Below are 20,026 nucleotides of genomic sequence, written 5' to 3' on the forward strand. Positions count from 1 at the left end.
ATAGGTATCTAGCTAATTCTACCAGTGACTAGCCAATTCCAGCATTAGTATTGAGAACTAAATTCTGACCCAACAGTCTAGGGCCCTAATAGCACTACACCATTTCATTTCAAATTGCATTTAGTTTTATGCCCCATTAGTTGAACATTTATATTCATTTTAACATTAGACTTAAATTCATTGTGGCGTCATGTGCAGTTTTGCTGGCAATGCAGCAGTGTTTTTTTCTTTTTTTTCTACAATTTATTATTACTCCATAAAATGGAAATGTTTTCTAGTTAGGATTCCGTTGAGAAATACCAGAAGGCAGAAGGTGAGGCCAGAAGAAACCTTCATGATATTAGGAAAAGGTGAGACTACTTTAGATGCGGAAACAAAAAATAAACTTGGGAAAGAAAAGAATCTTCAAATAGGACATTCTCAAGAGGGAATGGATGATGTTTCAGATACTATTTATACATTCAAAGTTGGTATCCAGCCCTACCCCAAAATGCAGAAAACATCTTCAAAATGTTAACGCAAAACGATATATGTTGGAAATGTGTTTACCAATTTATTGGAAGTGTTTAGCATGCATTATGGCAGTGGATCAGATTCTCTACATTGCATTTAGCAAAACACCGGGTGAGAGACTTGGGTTTATGTCATATTTCTCTTTTAATTAAAGGTCTCTAATAAGTGGATTTCAAATATTAAATCACTTTAAATTGCTTTTGGCACCTAAACAGATTTGGCTGCCACACTATTCCTGACAGTGAAGCCACTTGTTTTTTGTTGGTTTGTTTTCATTGAATACAACTGAACTTATGTATTCCTACCTTACAAAGTCCTATCAAGTTTAGGTAGCTATTCTGTGAAAATGAATTATCATAAGAGTACACAGTTAGTGATATTAGTAGATCAATATACAGTTTTTTTCCCTATTAGTATCCAGAGATACAACCCTGGCTTAGGAGGCAGGCAAAATGAGTATGTTCAGTAACATTAGTCTACACAAAAGTATCTTAAGAAGCTAGGTCATTATCATTAGTCATGATAAAGATGTCTCCTCAGATATGTAAGTCAAAAGAAAGTTTATGTGGCAGAGTTATGTAAGGAAACTTACAATAGTGCCTGCCCACAAACCATGCAATTTGGAAACAGCCAAGAAACAAAACCATAGAGAAGGAGAGATAAATACAACATGTATTAGGGGTTATTATGCAACTATAAAGATTCAATATGACCCTGGAGATATAGCAAAAAATAGTTATGGAAAAGAAGCTATTTCTTATGCTCAGTAGCTAATTTTCAAACATATGTACCTGTATTTGAAACTTTGAGCATTTCACACATTTTTCTGTATCTGAAAAAAAAATGGATCCAGACTGATATTGTGTATAAATATAGCTGAAAACAGTTAATATAAAGGTAGCCAAAAGCAAAGTTCAATAAGAATTTTTTAAAAGGATATTATTCTGATTGCTGATAAAGTATTTCCAATGTACACTTTGCTCATATTGGAAAAGAATAATTTACTGTTCAATTTTCCTAGAAAGGATGAATTATCTATAGTAAGATGATTTCATAAAATGTTTAATTAAATAAAACTAGATTAAAGTGTCTAGATCGAACAGTAAGTATAATTAAAAACTTTAGAAATAATATATAACTCCATTTTGACAATATATATTTCAATATCTAACAGTTAAATCTGTTTTCTAGATAATTTACAATAAAAGCATTATATATTTTCATTTTTAAATGTTCAAGGGCACTAGGCCTATGAAAATAACACATATTTTTAAATAATCTATACTGGAAAATTAAGAAAGGCATACCCTTCAGGGCAAATGTATTTAATATAAGGTAACATAAGAAAAGCACATAAAATTTTCTTATTCATGTGACTATAAGTATTAAATAAGAAATACCTGAACATATTAATATGTTTTGAAGGGGAAGGACTGTTAAGACAATAGTGGTAGTACAAAAGTTCATATGTTCTGGTAGATAATTTATATATTATGATTTGAACACATATTATATATTGAATATATAACACAAATAATCTTCCCATTTGTGGGCATTTGACTGGGACTACCACATTTTATGCATATTTAAAGAAAAGAAAATGATAATGCTAGAAACAGGTTTCTAGCAATATATGCAATAGACTTAGTGAACATACAACCAAAACAGAATTCAATAATAATAGTTTAAATGTTGGGTGTGACCATGATATAGTCTAATTTATGTTGAAGATAGAATACTCATAGCTATTTAACCCATCTTTAATAAGCATATAATATCAAATTTCAAAATGCATGCCTTTTTCTTTTCTTTTTTTTGTTTTTTTAACTTACTGCTTTGTAAGTTCTCTTTTGTCCAGCATGTTTCCGAATTTGTTCTCCATTTGGCCCTGTTTCCACATGCATTGAATAGATAATGTCAAAGAAATCTTCAACCACGGCTACCCGCCGCAAAGATAGCTTCTCATCTACCCCTACGCCATCCTGGAAACAAAGCCAAAGAAAAAAAGGGGCACAAGATTAATAAAGAAATATGGAAATATGTATTTAATATATAAGGTTGACACAGAAAGTTCATTAGACAAAAACATTTTAATAAACTGATCCAAATCATCTAGATAGTAAACTTCAAAAAATTATGATTGAATATCTCATCATTTTATATATTATTTACATACAAAACTTTAAGAAACATGAAAAAAGATATTTGGCATAGTCAATCACGCTTACCCATTAATGCCACCTTTTAAATTTTAAAATGACTTAGTTGTAACCATCAGTGTAACTTTCTTAAATTACTCTGAAATACATTAGTAAGGTCCAGTAATTCTTTTACTGTAACAATTTCTTCTAGATATTGATTTCTTATTTAATCAATATCTATTGTGTCCCTGGGTACTGAGCATTGTGATTAGAGAAATGAAAGAAATAATATGAAACCTCTACCCTTAATACCATACAATATAGGAAAGAAAATTCATCTACTCTGCTATCCGTATTAGACTAAGGGAGAGTATGGGTCAAAGGTTAAAAATGTGAGCTCTGGAGATGATCTAGGTGTGAACTTTGGATCATCCACTCAGAAGTTGTGTATTTTGTGCAAATCTTTCAAACCTCTCGAAATTTGTTTTCTCACTTGTAAAATAGGGATAATAGAGCCTACTTTGCAGACCTGTAATCATTGAATGAAATAATGTATGTAAAGCATATAACCCAATGTTTGGCATATAATGAACAGTCAATAAATGGTGGCTTTTGCCATTTTGATGATCATGATAAAAATATAAGTCAAGTAGTAGGGGAGTTCAGAGAATAAAGATGTCACATTTTACTGAAGCAACTTCATGCAAGAAACAGAATTTGACATGGGTGGGAGCTGAAGCAGGGGATAAGTCATGGCAGTGGGAAAGAAAGCAAAGAGCCAAAAGTTTCTGTACATGACTGAGAAGAATAAGTAATAAATTTGGAATGAGATAAGAGATAAATTTAATCTTACATGGCTGCCACATGAATAAATTCACTACTTCTGAGTGGAGGATCCAAAGTTAACACCTAGATATTCTCTAGAGCTCCCATTTTTAACCTTTAACCCATCTGTCCCTTAGTCTAATATTGACAACACAGTAGATGCATTTTCATTTCTGAAATGAAAGGTTTCCTCTTACAAACACACACACACACACACACACACACACACTCTTACACAATGTTCTTAGTCAGACCTTGAGGCATAACCTGAAGTAACATGACAGCTCCATAAATGCTGGCATACAATTACAAGAAGATGATTAACCTGAGCAAAATCATTACACAGTCAATGAGTCAAATGGCAAAAGCCTCTTTGAACAGTAGTGCCAGCAGACTGAGCTTACTGCAAAACTGAAAGCAAATCACCTGATGCTTTTTGTTAGTTTGGTTTTTACTTTATTTATTTCTTCTGGTTTACAATAGGTCTCAGTAGCAGCAGTGCCTAAAGCAGGATATTCAAATAACTATATACATGAAGTTTTATATAAGGCCAAACAGCCAGGCATTCCACCTTTGTTAAATTTGAAGTGCTCCCTCACAAATTATCTGTGATGCATGTGGTTCCTCACTAGGTTTCAGACCTTTCTGACTTCTCTCCTTTAACATCTTGAGCCATCTCTTCTTCTACACTGGGCTCCATGGATAATCCCTCATTGCCTTATGATGCAAGATCAATCTGCAGTGAGAGGACAGGGAAGCTCCATGAATCACAGCAGTGACCAGCCTGGAAATTAGTTGAAACTTAGAGGATAGTGTCAGGGAAGCACCATTTCAGATGTCCGCCCACCAGCTCTCCTGGCCTACCCCCTCCTCCTCAGAGAACATCCACTCTTCCTAGGCTGGAAATCCAAATTCTAAGTCCACTGACTAGCAAAACTACTTCATCTTTTCTCTCAGAAATAAAACTTAGAGTTTCCTCTCAGTTCCCTTGCCAGATAACCAAAAATACAGTAATTTTGTACAGTTAGTAAACTATGAGTGATGTAGGGATCATAGCCTATGAATTCATTCCTTCAGCATGTATCCTAAAAGTACCAACTACTGCCAAGTCCTCTTCTGCTAGGTGCTGAAGTTATCAAAGTGTATGAGACAGATAACCCAGGTTTTTGTGGTTTTCAGTCTAGTAGAGAAAATATTAAACAACTCATTGCTACAGCTACATATTAATTTCCTGTAGCTTCTGTAACAATATACCACAAAATGGGTGGCTTACAAAAAAGCAAATTTATTCTCCCATAGTCCTGGAAGCTAGAAGTTCAAAATCAAGATGTTGACAGAGCTGGTCTCCCTTTAAAAGTTCTAGGGAAGAATCCATTCTTTGTCTTTTCCAGGCTCTGGAGGTTGCTGGCATTCATGGCTTGAGGCCATATCACATTGACTTCTCTTTGATGTGTTTCTCCTCTGTGTCTCTCATTTACAAGGACCCATCTTATATGAGGGAATGTAGGACCTGACCAGATAATCCAGGATAATCTCCTCCTATCAAGATCCTTAACTTAATTGCATCTACGAAGACTCTCTTCCCAAACAAAGTAACTTTTACAAATTCCCAGAATTGGGATTTGAAATCTTTGGGCAGGCATTATTTAACTGACTACAGGTAATATGTATCAGAGTACAGAAGGTACAAGTTGTGCTATGGGAGCATATATTGGAAATGGCTTACAATTATTGGTCAACAGTAAGCACTTCCTGATTTCAGACTACACTACAAATCTACAGTAGTCAAAACAGTATGGCACTGGCATAAAAACAGAAGCATAGATCAATGGAACAGGACAGAGAGCCCAGAAATAAACCCACGCACTTATGGTCAATTAATCTACCTCAAAGGAGGCAAGAGTACACAGTGGAGAAAAGACAGTCTCTTTATTAAGTGGTGCTGGGAAAACTGGACAGCTACATGTAAAAGAATGAAACAAGAACGTTCTTTAACACCATATACAATCTCATTTACTGTTGCATCAAAAAGAATAAAATACCGAGGAATAAACTTACCTAAGGAGACAAAAGACCTGTACTCCAAAAACTATAAGACGCCAATGAAAGAATTAAAGATGACACAAACAGATGGAAAGAGATACCATGTTCTTGGACTAGAAGAATTAATATTGTTAAAATGACCATATTACCAAGGCAATCTACAGATTCAATGCAATCTCTATTAAAATACCAATGGCATTTTTCACAGAACTAGAACAATTAATTTTAAAATTTGTATGGAAACACAAAAGACCCCAAATAGCCAAAGCAATATTGGGAAAGAAAAATGGAGCTGGAGGTATCAGGCTCCCTGACTTCACACTATACTACAAAGCTACAGAGATTAAAACATCATGGTACTGGCAGAAAAACAGATATATATATATATATATATATATATATATATATATATACATACATATATATATATATGTATATATATATATGTGTATATATATATATGTATGTATGTATATATATATAATGGAGTATTACCCAGCCATAAAAAAGAATTAGATGTTGCCATTTGCGACAACACGGATGACCTAGAGAGTATTATGCTAAGTGAAATCGTTCAGAGAAAGACAAATACTGTATGATTTCACTTACATGTAGAATCTAAAAAACAAAACAAGTGAACAAACATAACAAAACAGAAACAGAGTCACAGACACAGAGAACAAAGAGATGGTTGCCAGAGGGACAGTGCGTAGGGGATGAGAAATAGGTGAGAGAAATTAACAGGTATAAACTTCCAGTTACAAAATAAATGACTCACAGGGATGAAATGTATGGCATGGGAAATATAGTCAATAACAATGTAATATCTTTGTATATTAACTAGTCTTATTGTGGTGATCATTTTGTAATGTACAGAAACACTGAATCACTAGATATGCACAGGGAGCTAACAGAATGTTATAGATCAGTTATACTTCAAAAAGCAAACAGTCATAGAAAAAGAAATCAGATTTGTGGTTACTTGAAGAGAAGGGTAAGAGTAGGGGAAATTGGATTAAAGTGGTCAAAAGGTACAAATTTCCAGTTATAAGTCCTAGGGATATAATATACAACATGATTAATATAATTAACACTGCTGTATGTTATATATGAAAATTGTTAAGAGTTTTCATCACAAGGAAAAAATTATTTTTCTCCTTTTACTTTGTATTTATATGAGATGATTGATGTTTACTAAACTTATTGTGGTAATCATCTCATGATGTATGTAAGTCAAATTATTCTGCTGTACACCTTAAACTTATAGTGCTGTATTTCAATTATATCTCAATAAAACTGGATGGCCAAAAAGATAAGAAAAATCTCAAATCAGATTCCTATCTTTCTACCTTAAGTAGAAAAAGAGTAAAGTAAAATGAAGCAAAAGGAGGAAATATTTAAAAAGAGGAGAAAAAATTAAAAGAGAATAGAAAACAATGAACAAGATCAGTAAAACCAAAGAGTAGTCTTTGAAAGAGTTTTTTAAATGACAAAACTTTAGCTTTACTGCCCCAAATAAAGAGGGAGAAGACTCAAATTACTAAAATCAGGAATAAAAGAAATATCCCTACTGACCTGACAAAAATAAAAAAGGGTTTAAAAATATTATAAACAACTGTATGCTAACAAATCAAATAGCCACATAAAATGAACAATTCCTAGAAAGATGTAAATTACTGAAATTGACTAAAAAAATAGAAAATCTGAATAGGTCTGTGACAAGTAAAGACACAAAATTGGTAATGAAAAAACCCTTTCACAAAGAAAAGCCCAGGTTCATAGGGTTTTACTGGACTAAACATTCAAGGAATAATGGCCAACTCATCAGAAAAACAGATGAGAAAACACTTCTGAAATCACTCTATGAGGCCAGGATTACCTTTATATCAAAACTAAATACATCACAAGGAAAAAAACTACAGACAAATATATTTTATGAATACAGATATAAAAATCTTCAACAAAACACTAACAAATTCCAATCATATATATATAGTAATTATTATTATATACCACAACCAAGTAGGATAATCCCAAGTTGATTTAACTCAAGAAATGAATTAATGTAATAAACCGTTTTAATAGAGTAAAGGGAAAAAAGCATATGATCACCTCAACAGATGCAGAAAAATATTTGACAAAAGGAACATGCTTTTCTGGCAAAAACTTAGTAAACTAGGAATAGAAAGGAATCCTCAATCTGATAAAGGACATCTTTCAAAACCCCACAACAAATATCTTATTTAATGGTGAAAGACTGAATGTTTTCCCTCTAAGAACAGGGGCAAGACAAGAATGTCTGCTCAAGCCACTCTACATAACACTGTATTTTGAGCTTCTAGTCAGGGCAATTAGGCAAGAAAAGGCCCCTAGATTGGAAAAGAGGAAAAAAACTATCTCTTTTTGCAGATGACATAATCTTATACATAAAAAAGCCTAAGGAATCCACTAAAAAATCTTAGAATTCATAAATGAATTTTGCAAAGTTAACATTCAAAATCAATATACAAAAATCAGTTGTATTCCTGTTCATTAGTAATGAACAACCCAAAAATAAATTAGGAAAAATAATTCTATTTATAATGGCATATAAAAGAATAGAATACTAGGTATTAATTTAGATTTAACTAAGTTATAGTTAACAAAAAAGTGCAAAACTTGAACATTGACAGCTGCAAAACATTGTTTATAAGCAATTTAAAATCATCTAAATAAATGTAAAGACATCCTACGTTCATGGATCAGAAGGCTTAATATTGTTAAGATGGCAATACTTCAAAAAATAATTTACAGATTCAATGCAATTGCTATTAAAAAGCTAACTAGCTTTTTTGCAGAAATTGACAAGTTACAATTCATATGTAACTGCAAAGTATTAAGAAAAACCAAAGTAGTCTTTTAAAAGAAGAAATTTGGAGATCTTACATTTCTTAATTTCAAAACCTACTATAAGTCTAAAGTAATAAACATAGCATGGTACTGGCATGAGAACAGATATATAGATCAATGGGTTAGAACTGAGCTTCCAGAGATAAATCCTTACACTTATTTTCAATTCATTTCCAACAGGAGTGTCAAGATAATGCAACTGGGAAAGAATAGTCTTTTCAACAAGTGGTGCTGAGACAACTGGATACCCAATGCAAAAGAATGAAGTAGAATCCCTACGTCACACCACAAAAATTAAATCACAATGGATCATATATCTAAACATAAGAGCTAAAACTTACAAGAAAACAGGAGTAAATATTTTTAATCTTTAGTAAGGCAAGGTCTTCTCAGTTATGACACCAAAAGCAAAAGCAACAATAGAAAAACTAATAAATTGGACTACACCAAAATGTTTTTTTTAATTCATGCTGCAAATGATACAATCAAAAAAGTGAAATGAGAGCCCATAAAAATGAGAGAAAATATTTGAAAATCATATGTCTAATAAGAGACTTTCATCTGTAATACAGGAAAACACTTGCAACTCAATAATAGAAAGAAAAATGACCCAATTAAAAATTGGTAAAAGACTTACAGACATTTCTGTAGAGAAGATGTTCAAATGGCAAAAAAGCACAACAAAACATGCCTAACATCATAAGTAATTAGGGAAATATAAATCAAAATCTCAATAAGATACTACCTCACATGTACTGAGATTGTTATAATCAAAAATAATAAATATTGGTGAGGATATAGAAAAATTAGAACCCTCATGCTTTGCTGATGGGAATGCAAAATAATGCCATTGCTTTGGAAAGTTTGGCAGTAACCTGGAAAATCAAAACGTAGACTTACCAAATGACTCAACAAGCCCACACATTTGTATATATTCAAGAGAACTGAAAACATACATTCACATAAAATATATTGTACATGACAAAGCAGCATACTCATAATAGCCAAAAAAGTGGAAACAATTCCAATGTCCCTGAACTGATGAATATATATAAACAAAGTGTGTTTATACAAAAAAAAATTTACAGAGAAATAAAAAGATGAAATATTGATTCATGCTATGCCATGGAAGAACCTGGAAGATATCAAGATAAGTAAAAGTGCCAGACACACAAAAAACACATATTATATGACTCATTTCATACAAAATATCCAAAAGAGGCATATTTACATAGATATATTTTACATTTGGTAGTGTGTGTATGTCCATGCCACTCTCTCACTTTGTCCCAGCGTACCCTTCCCCCTCCCCATGTCCTCAAGTCCATTCTTGGTTGCTGAGGACTTGGGAAGAGGAGAGAATGAGGATCGACTGCTAATGGGTACAAGTGTCTTTTAGAAGGGACAAAAATGTTCTAAAATTAGGTGGTGGTGAAATTTTTATACCCTGTGAATATGCTAAAAACATTGAATTGTACACTTTAAATGAATGGATTGTGTGGTGTGTGATTTATATCTCAATAAAGCTGTTAAGTATGTGGTCTCCAACAGTTTTGGATTTTGAGTTTAAAGTTGCAAAAAAACAGGAAGAGGAGCTCATACAATATAAATTTAAACAGTCTGCAAACACACGAGCATCCAGTGCAAATAGAAGTGGTTTAATCACCAAGGCTTATAGTTGTATATTGGTAAGTGTTTAACAGCTGTCTCATAAAAAATAAATACATAAGGTTACTGTAAATTTTAATGATATAAAAGATGTGTAGCATGTAACTTATAAATAATAATAAAATATACAATACTTTTTATTGTAAATTCCATATAGACAATTAGCTCCCATGAGCTAATAAAACCTAGCTCCAGGATTCCACTGTTTTTATGTCATTCAAGATGAGTGAATGACATATTTAATGAATTAAATGAGTAATTTACAGTATAGTTCCTGTGGTTAACCACTGACCAAAAAAGCCTCTGATAACAAAAACAAAAAATTAACTGTTCTAATGTGACAATTCAGGGTGCCATAAAAGAAACACAGCTTCTTTTGGATAAACTTTATATTAAAGCTAATATAATAGCAAAACTAATCAAGTTTGTAAATTGAATCTGTGATGGCAAATCTGTGCTTAAAAAAAGATTTTTTAATGCCCTTATTGTATTATATTAACATATTAAAATTATACTGAAGGAAAACAATAGTTAAGCTCAAAAATGAGTCACCCTCACTTTCTGCTAGCTTACTGATTGCCAATTGTTAAGATGATACACATACACATAAAAATTTAAGGCAATCATATGAAATTGATAAATGAGAGACACCAAGCCTAGAGATGCTAACATTATTATGATGAAATCAAAATGTCATTCATGTTAAGAGACTACCATGTAGTTCTACATGTATCTTCTTGGCCCTACAGGATTTATTGTGAAGATACTATTCCTGAACCGTTGTGGGATAGATCCCTCTCTTGCAATCCTTCCTGACTACCATTCTCCACAGGAGACTGTATCTGCTTGGGAGGTAATATGGCAAGACATGGATACACATTGCCACTAGTATGTCACTCAAGCATACTATTCAGATCAAAACAGGAACATTTATGAGAGTTTTCCACTCAGTTAAAAATTGTAATTTGGGACTTCCCTGCTGGCGAAGTGGTTAAGAATCCACCTGCCAATGCAGGGGACACGAGTTTGATCCCTGGGCCGGAAGATCCCACATGCCACGGAGCAACTAAGCCCATGCACCACAACTACCAAGCCTGCGCTCTAGAGCCCTCAAGTCACAACTACTGAGCCCATGTGCCACAACTACTGAAGCTCACCCACCCTGTGCTGCACAACAAGAGAAGCCACCACAACGAGAAGCCCATGCACCGCAACGAAGAGTAGCTCCTGCTCGCCGCAACAAGAAAGCCCATGAGCAGCAGTGAAGACCCAACACAGCCAAAAATAAATAAATAAAATAAAATAAATTTATTAAAAAATGTAATTAAAAGTCCAATTTTTGATACATCAAATATAACATCTACTGAAATAATTTTCTTTTAAATTATAAGAGAGAATTCAAACTAAGGTCAATGAAGCACATATACTGCTAGAAATCAATGAATGAAAATGATTATCACCTTTTTCCCTCAGTCCAACTCTTATCAAACAGATATCCTAACTGGCAAAATCATTATCATAAACTAACTGATGTGATAGATAACAACTTCAGTGCAATATCTAGAAATAAAAGCCGTATGAAGGGTTTCCAATTCATAAGCAACAAATAAAACAACATAATAAAGAAAACAGAAGAGATAGTGAAATAAATCTAAATCCCCAAAATTCAATTTTCAAGAGTCCTAAACTCATGAATTCGCAGAGAACATCTATAAATAATCTAACCTAATTTTTACCAATACCTTTGAGGCTCCACCTAAACTGAGAGTTAGCCTTGCTCCTATCCTGTTCTGTTGACACCTTCTGCTACTCTCCATTGGCAGATTAGTTGTCCCAGGCTGAGATACAATGATGAAAGACGAAAGATGAGAGAGGGTTCAGTCTGCGAAGACTGAAAGGTATGCAAAACATAGCTTACCACAACTACATAAGGACACCCAGATGCTGTGGAATATAGCTCTGCAGGAGAGATGCAATCAGGAAGCCCAGGAGTGGGGCAGTATGAAATACAGGTATTGGCAAGGCTTAGGAATTTACCTCTACTATGTGCAAGATACTACGATAGATCTTTAGCTGATTTTTTTTTAAACCAACTTGTATTTGTAAGATGTATTTCCCTTCCTGAAAGAGCTTGTGGTCTACCACTAGAAGTTCTGATGAAGTATGCTGAAAGAGACTATAATTAGTAGAGTATGATAAAGCCAATGTGCTCCAAGACAGGTTCCCAAACTTGGCTACACACTGGGATCTCCTGGTGAACTTTAAAGAACAGCCTGATACCTAGATTCCTCCCACAGAGAATGTGATTGAATAGGTCAGGGGTGCACCTGGGCATGGGTTTTTTAAATACCTCCCTCGGTGATTCTGACGTACAGCCAAAGTTGAGAAATCAGGAGAGGGGTGAATTAGAGATGAGGATGGAAGAGAATGCTGGGCTCATGGACGTCAGACCCGGTAGTGATTTATTACTTTACATGCAGTGGGAAACCATTCAAGGATTTTTTACTATGAGAATTCCAAAACAGATCAGTGCCCTAAAACAACTCCTGTAACAGTGAAATGTAAAGTATAACCACATTAAACAAGGGAGGTAGTGACAAGAGGGGAAAGAAAGGCAAAGTTAAGAGAAAATTTGAGAAGGTAAAATTCACCCATTCCTGGTGATGGCTTACATGTAAAGGTGAGTTGAAGAATGAATGGATTTAAAATGAGGCAGAGAAGTGAATGAGACCAAAAAGGGGGGGGGGGGGCGGGGTAGGCAGGGTGGAGTAAAGAGTAGAATGAAAGGGAGAAATTGGTAGATGAAGTAGAAGCCAAGGGGCTGAGGTTAGAGGAAACGAGCAGCACAAGAGCTGCTTTGCCCTGGTCCCTGCTAGTGTGGTGCCCGCATGGTACTTTACCCTTGTAGCTACTCTTGGGGTCTGACAATGCTGCTATTCCCAGTTTACATACAGGGCACTGGGCACAGAGAATATAAATAACTTTCTCAAATCACTAGACTGTGCTAGGATACAAAGCAGGACTCTGGTGCACAAGCAGTTACCCCTATGAAGGGGAAAAGTGACACAACAATACCCATCTCCACTCTTATTCAAGCAGAATGTGCTAATTTTCAAAGAGCCCATCTGCAGCCCTAAACTCTTTCTTTTTAACCTTAGGGAAGATCCTGCCACTCGGCCCTCAGGGCTTCAGTTCACTCGTATATTAAAAAAAAAAAAAAAAAAAAAAAAAACTGATAAATAACTTACAAGAAGCCTTCAGCTAATAAAAAAATTTGATTTTATGTATTGATTATTGAAGAAATTCACCCCACATATGTGTGAAATATAGTATGTTTAAAAATTAAATTAAAAACTTTGAATCAGTGGCATTTTTTAGCTAACACCTTCTAAAGGGTTTGAGTTACTGACTGTGTTTTAAAAAGGAAAATAACATGTAGAATTTTAAACAAACAATAGTTCAGGGGAAAAACAGTACAAAGTAAAGATAGCATAAAGAGAAAAATGAAGTATTTCAACCTAAAAAGTACATGTCATTGTGAAAGGCAAACCTCTACAAAATTTATTAATTTTGTACCAGCAATTTATTTGCAAAAAAATAGAGAAAACTTAATTCTACTTCTTTCTAAAATTGATGATTTACCCAAGAAAATAGCACTGAATCCCAAACTTATGTTTCTTCAATGAGAAGATAAGTTATAATTATTTATGTGGAATATTCATCTTCTCTGCAGCACAAACAAAAGTCCAAGTTACTAGGAGGCCAATCCCTGCCAGCACAAAGAAGTCTGGAAAAACATTGCTTTGCCATATGTTCAGATACTGGCAAAAGGAGCTCTCCTTGTCAGATACTGTCTTATAGGAGGGACTTTTCACCATATCCCTCACAGACGTTGTCACTGCCTTTGAAGTACAAATAACTTTCAATTTTGAGGTTTTGATTAACCAATTAATATTTAGGCTGCATGTTTCCTGCTTTTTTCATTATTTCACGGCATTAGCATCTATTAAACAGTCTGTGTAGTAACCAAGAAAAAGGTAAAAACTAAATATCTCTCCTTAACTGATTTGTTTAATATAAACTGAGCATTCATCTGGAGATTTAATCATTTGAGCTATTTCTTTTAGTCATCACTGTGGATCATTCAGTATTTGGCTTTGATTTAAGAAGTTCAAATGCATCTTCTTGCATTTTCCATTAATTAACAGTCACAATCATTACCTAAAAGAGTGGTAAAGTCCCTTCTATACTTTGGTACCAGGAACCTAGAGCAAGGCAAATAAAAAATGAATTTTAGAGATACTGGTACTCATAGTAAACTTAATGTTAAAAAATTAATAGGTCCAAAGATGTATAGTGTTCATGGTCAATAACCTGTAATGCATGAGTATATTCAGAAGAAAATGATAACAAGAAACAAATCATTTAAAGCCTTTGGAGATAAGAAGGCTAGCTTTTGAGTCACAATCCCGGGATGGGTGGTGGAGAAAGACTTTATTTTAGGAAAACTCTGAGGGCAGTAAGTGAATTAGTTACATATGATCACAAAGCAAGAATTTTGTATCTAATTACAAGGCAAAGAATTAAAGCCTAGAAAGAAAAATTCTTCCCTTCAAATTGATCAGAAGAGCTGCAACAGAGTTTCACTTGAAAGTAAACGTGAAGATTTAGCTAGTGAGGTGTATAAGTAAGATCTCTGTCAAAACTTTATCACATCAAAACTACAATGAGGTATCACCTCATACCTGTCAGAATGGCCACCATCAAAAAAATCTACAAACAATAAACACTGGAGAGGGTGTGGAGAAAAGGGAACCCTCTTGCACTGTTGGTGGGAATGTAAACTGATACAGCCACTATGGAGAACAGCATGGAGGTTCCTTAAAAAACTAAAAATAGAACTACCATATGACCCAGCAATCCCACTACTGGGCATATACCCTGAGAAAACCATAATTCAAAAAGAGACATGTACCACAATGTTCATTGCAGCACTATTTACAATAGTGGACATGGAACCAACCTAAGTGTCCATTGAGAGTTGAATGGATAAAGAAGATGTGGCACACATATACAATGGAATATTACTCAGCCATAAAAAGAAATGAAATTGAGCTCTCTGTAGTGAGGTGGATGGACCTAGAGTCTGTCATACAGAGTGAAGTAAGTCAGAGAGAGAAAAACAAATACCGTATGCTAACACATATATATGGAATCTAAAAACAAAAAAAATGGTTCTGATGAACCTAGGGGCAGGACAGGAATAAAGACACAGACGTAGAGGATGGACTTGAGGACACGGGGAGGGGGAAGGGTAAGCTGAGACAAAGTGAAAGAGTGGCATGGACATATATACACCACCAAATGTAAAACAGATAGCTAGTTGGAAGCAGCTACATAGCACAGGGAGATCAGCTCAGTGCTTTGTGACCACCTAGAGGGGTGGGATAGGGAAGGTGGGAGGGAGATGCAAGAGGGAGGGGATATCGGATATATGTATACATATAGCTGATTCACTTTGTTATACAGCAGGAACTAACACAACATTGTAAAGCAATTATACTCCAATAAAGATGTTTAAAAAAAAAAAAAAAAGACCAGTCAGGAGTGTCTCCTGATGGATCTCATAAAGGGGACATAGTGTCCTTAACAACTTCCTGACAATGGTCATGACGATAAGACATAGAAAGTTAGTAGAATTACATGTAAGTTAGTTAGTAAATGGTTCCTTTCTAAAAAAAAAAAAAAAATGAATAAAGCTATGGGTAAACAACAAGGTCCTACTGTATAGTGCAGGGAACTATATTCAATATCCTATGATAAACCATAATGGAAAAGAATATGAAAAAGAATGTATATGTGTGTGTGTGTGTGTGTATGTATATATATATATATATGTATATATATATATGTATAAGAGTCACTTTGCCGTACAGCAGTATTTAACAGAACATTTGTTAACTCAACTGTACTTCAGTAAAAAATAAATTAAAAAAAAATTTATCACACTTCCCCAACACATTCTATGCCCTGTGTAATTAATATTATTACTATTATTATTACTAGTATATTTTGATTAATAGTACTGACACCTAGACTGGCAATCTAGAATTCTGAATCTTTCTCTTACCCAGTAATCAAATAATTCTACCGCTGGACTGGCTCTCCTATCCAATCCTACCCCCTTTTCTACTGGGCTCTTGATTTACTAGCCCAGGAAATGATTTTTGGAGTCTAGACCAGGAATTGCAGATAGGTCTAATTACATCGCCAAATCTATTTTTGATGGTGGCTATACAGTATGTAAAGCCTTGATTTGGGTTGATGAGGAAGAGTAGTTTTCTGAGTTAGCACTGTCTACTATGGACTCAAAAATATGAGGTGGCACATGTACTGAGTTTCTGCCAACCCTAACATTTTCTTTACCACTTTTCCATTAATTTCTCTCTTTTCCACTCTGTCCTCAAATGACTAAAATAGTCTTCCTTAAAAATGATAAACATATCAACTTATGATTTATAAATTGCTATTAGACTCTCATGCTTATAAGATAAAATTCAAGCTCCTTAATTTTACACATCAATCTTAATTTGATTCCAATTTACTTACCATGACCCAACTTGTCTCTCACTATCCAACACACGCTAATCACAATGAACTTCTCTCAACATTCCCTGAAAATTCCATAAACTTGTGACTCTTGACTTCCCCATTAGAATCTAAGCTTTCTGCAGGACAAGACTGAGTTTGTCTTTTTACTGCTATATCACAAGGACCTAGAATTGTACCAAGCAGAGAATAAATGGACCATAATTTCTGAGCAGATACATGAATAAATTAAGGAATTAATAAATGAATATTATCTGCTTTCTTCCTAGAATGTCTCTTTTCAACTGGTAAATTCCTGTTCACCCTTCAAAATCCATCTCACACAACCAGCGTTCCATGAAGCTTTCCCTGATTCTTTAAAGTTAAGTTACTCATGTATCTCCCCTGTGTTTCTACCTCCCTTTGTTCATTCCTGTTTTTAGCAATTAATATGCTATTTGGTATTTTTTTAATTTTCTTATAATTTATATACAGTGAAATGCTCATATCTTAAGTATACTGTTCATCCAGTTAAGAAAAAGGCATCAAACAAAAACATTTCCATCATCCTACAGAGTTCTTTCATAATCCTTCTTAGTCAATTCCTTCAAAGCAATGGCTAATGATTTAAATCCCCAGAGGCTAATATTTGCCTATTCCAAATGTTTATATAAGTGAGATTATATAGTATGTATTTGTGTACTTGTGTCTCATTTCTTTCATTTAGCATAATGATTTACAGATCTATTCATGTTTTGTGTGCATGAATAGTTATTTATTTTTATTTCTGAATATTCCATTGCATGACTAAGCCACAATTTGTCCACTTTCCAGTTGATGCGCATTTAGGTTGGTTCCAGTTTGGCACTATTATGAAAAAAAGCACCTATGTTGTATTTTAAATGGTCCCTTCACTATAAGGTCCTTAATCTGCACAATGAGTTCATCCAGGGAAGATGTTTGGTGACAATTATTTTGAAATTTTAATACTTAGAGTAGTCCATGGCATATAGTACTTGATCAGTAAAGGTGCAATTAGAGTATAAATCATATTTCTATAACCTGGATAATTTGTAGAATCTCTTTGTCAAACAGCTGGCTCATGCTGTAGGTATTGGGAAGTGATACCACATTTTGCCTCTGAGGCAAACTACCATATTCCACCATTTACTTCCTAAGTTTCCTTGGGAAATTCCCTTACATTTCTCTAGGCTTTGGTTTCCTTATCTGAAACATGAAGATAATTATAGCACTGACCTGTTTGGCTTAATTTGAGAATTACTTTAACTTTACATATCATTTAATAAGGACTCAACAAAGGTTAGTTGTTACTTTATTATAGATAATATGTATCCTTCAAATATCTGACTAGGCCTTTTAATAAATAGACAGCTTGGGGGATAGTTCTCTAAACAATGTTAGAAAATGTAAAAGGTGCCCAGAAGGGCCAACACAGTATTAAAGGAGAAGGACAAAGTCAGAAGACTGACACTACCTGACTTCAAGACTTACTATGGGGCTTCCCTGGTGGCGCAGTGGTTGAGAGTCTGCCTGCCAATGCAGGGGACACGGGGTCGTGCCCCAGTCTGGGAAGATCCCACATGCCACAGAGCGGCTAGGCCCATGAGCCATGGCCACTGAGCCTGCGCGTCTGGAGCCTGTGCTCCGCAACGGGAGAGGCCACAACAGTGAGAGGCCTGCATACCGCAAAAAAAAAAAAAGAGTAAAAAGACTTACTATGAAGTGATCAACAGTGATCAAGACAGTGTCATATTGGTGAAAGAACAAATAGAACAATGGAACACAATATAAAGTGCAGAAATAAATCTACATGAATATAGTCAACTGGTCTTTGACAAAGAGGCAAAGGAAACACAATGGTGTTGGAATAACTGGACATCTATATGTGAAAAAAAAAAAAGAAAAGGAATCTAGACACAGACCTTACATTCTTCACAAAAATTAACTCAAAATGAACCACAGACCTAAGTGTAAAATTCAAACCTATAAAGACTCCTAGAAGATAATATAGGAAAAAAACTAGATGACCGTAGGCATGGCAATGATTTTTTGGTACAACACTAAGGGTAAGAAATAATTGATAAGCTGGACTCTACGAAAATTAAAAAATCTTCTGCTCTGTGAAAGACAGTATCAAGAGATCGAGAAGACAAGTCATAGGTTAGAAGAAAATATTTGCAAAAATATCTGAGAAATGATTGTTATCCAAAATAGACAAAGAACTCTTAAAATCCAACAATAAGAAAACCAACACACTGATTTTAAAATGGGCAAAAGACCTGGACAGATAGCTCACTGCAGAAGATATATAGATGGAAAGCAAGCACTATATGCCATCAGGAAAATGCAAATTAAAACAATAAGATACCCCTATACACTTATTAGAATGGCCAAAATCCAGAACACTGACAACACCTAGTGCTGGTCAGGTTGTGGAGCCACAGGAACTCTCATTTATTGCTGATGGGAATTCAAAATGGGACAGCCGATTTGGAAAACACTTCAGCAATTTCTTACAAAACTTAACATACTCTTACCATGTGATCCAGTAATTATGCTCTTTGGTATTTACTCAAAGGAGCCAAATTTATGTCCATATAAAAGCCTGCACACGGATGTTTATAGCAGTTTTATTCATAATTGCCAAAACTTGGAAACAACCAAGATATCTTTCAGCAGGTGAATGGATAATAAATTGTGGTATACCATGCTAAAATGAATGAGCTAGCAAACCACGAAAAGACATGAAGGAATCTTAAATGCATACTACTAATGAAATAAGCCAATCTGATAAGGCCACACACTATACTATTCAAACTATATGAAAAGGCAAAACTATGGAGACAGTAAGAGGATCAGTGGTCACCAAGGGTTAAGAGGGAGAAAGGGACAAATAGGCAAAGCAAAGAGAATTTTTAGGGCAGAGAAACTATTCTTTACAGTATTGTAATAATGGATATATTTGTCAAAACCCATAGAATGTATACCAAGAGCGAATCCTAATGTAAACTATCAATTTTGGATAATAATGATGTGCAGTGTAGGTTCCTCAATTATAACAAATGCACTACTCTGGTGTGGAATGTTGATAATGGGGGAGGCTGTATATGTGTAAGGACGGGGGTTATACGGGAAATCGTAGTTTTTACTCAATATTGCCATGAACCTAAAATTGATCTAAAACAATTTAAAATATAATTATTTTTAATAATTTTAAATTTTATTAAACATATAAAATTTAAATTTAGAAAAAAATTATAAGTAGTTTAAAAATATATTTTAAAAGAAAAAATGTTGGCTTCCCTGGTGGCGCAGTGGTTGAGAATCCGCCTGCCGAT

At 34.4% G+C, this 20,026-nt stretch overlaps 1 protein-coding gene across 5 annotated transcripts in view; it reads right to left on the bottom strand.

Moving 5' to 3' along the window:
• The window catches only part of NOL4 (nucleolar protein 4), a gene marked incomplete at both ends in the record, with an annotated part of 375,288 nt that overhangs the window by 276,803 nt on the left and 78,459 nt on the right, over positions 1-20,026 (bottom strand). For 4 of the 5 annotated variants that reach the window (XM_079717454.1, XM_079717453.1, XM_079717451.1 and 1 more), the window contains one exon: positions 2,346-2,495. In XM_079717454.1, coding sequence (XP_079573580.1) covers positions 2,346-2,495 — 150 coding nt within the window. Of the gene's footprint in view, positions 1-1,304; positions 1,368-2,345; positions 2,496-20,026 lie in introns of all 5 variants that reach the window. The other variant, XM_079717452.1, reaches the window with a different exon arrangement.

The sequence above is a fragment of the Hyperoodon ampullatus genome (assembly GCF_949752795.1).
Source record: "Hyperoodon ampullatus genome assembly, chromosome: 13".
Lineage (NCBI taxonomy): Eukaryota > Metazoa > Chordata > Mammalia > Artiodactyla > Ziphiidae > Hyperoodon > Hyperoodon ampullatus.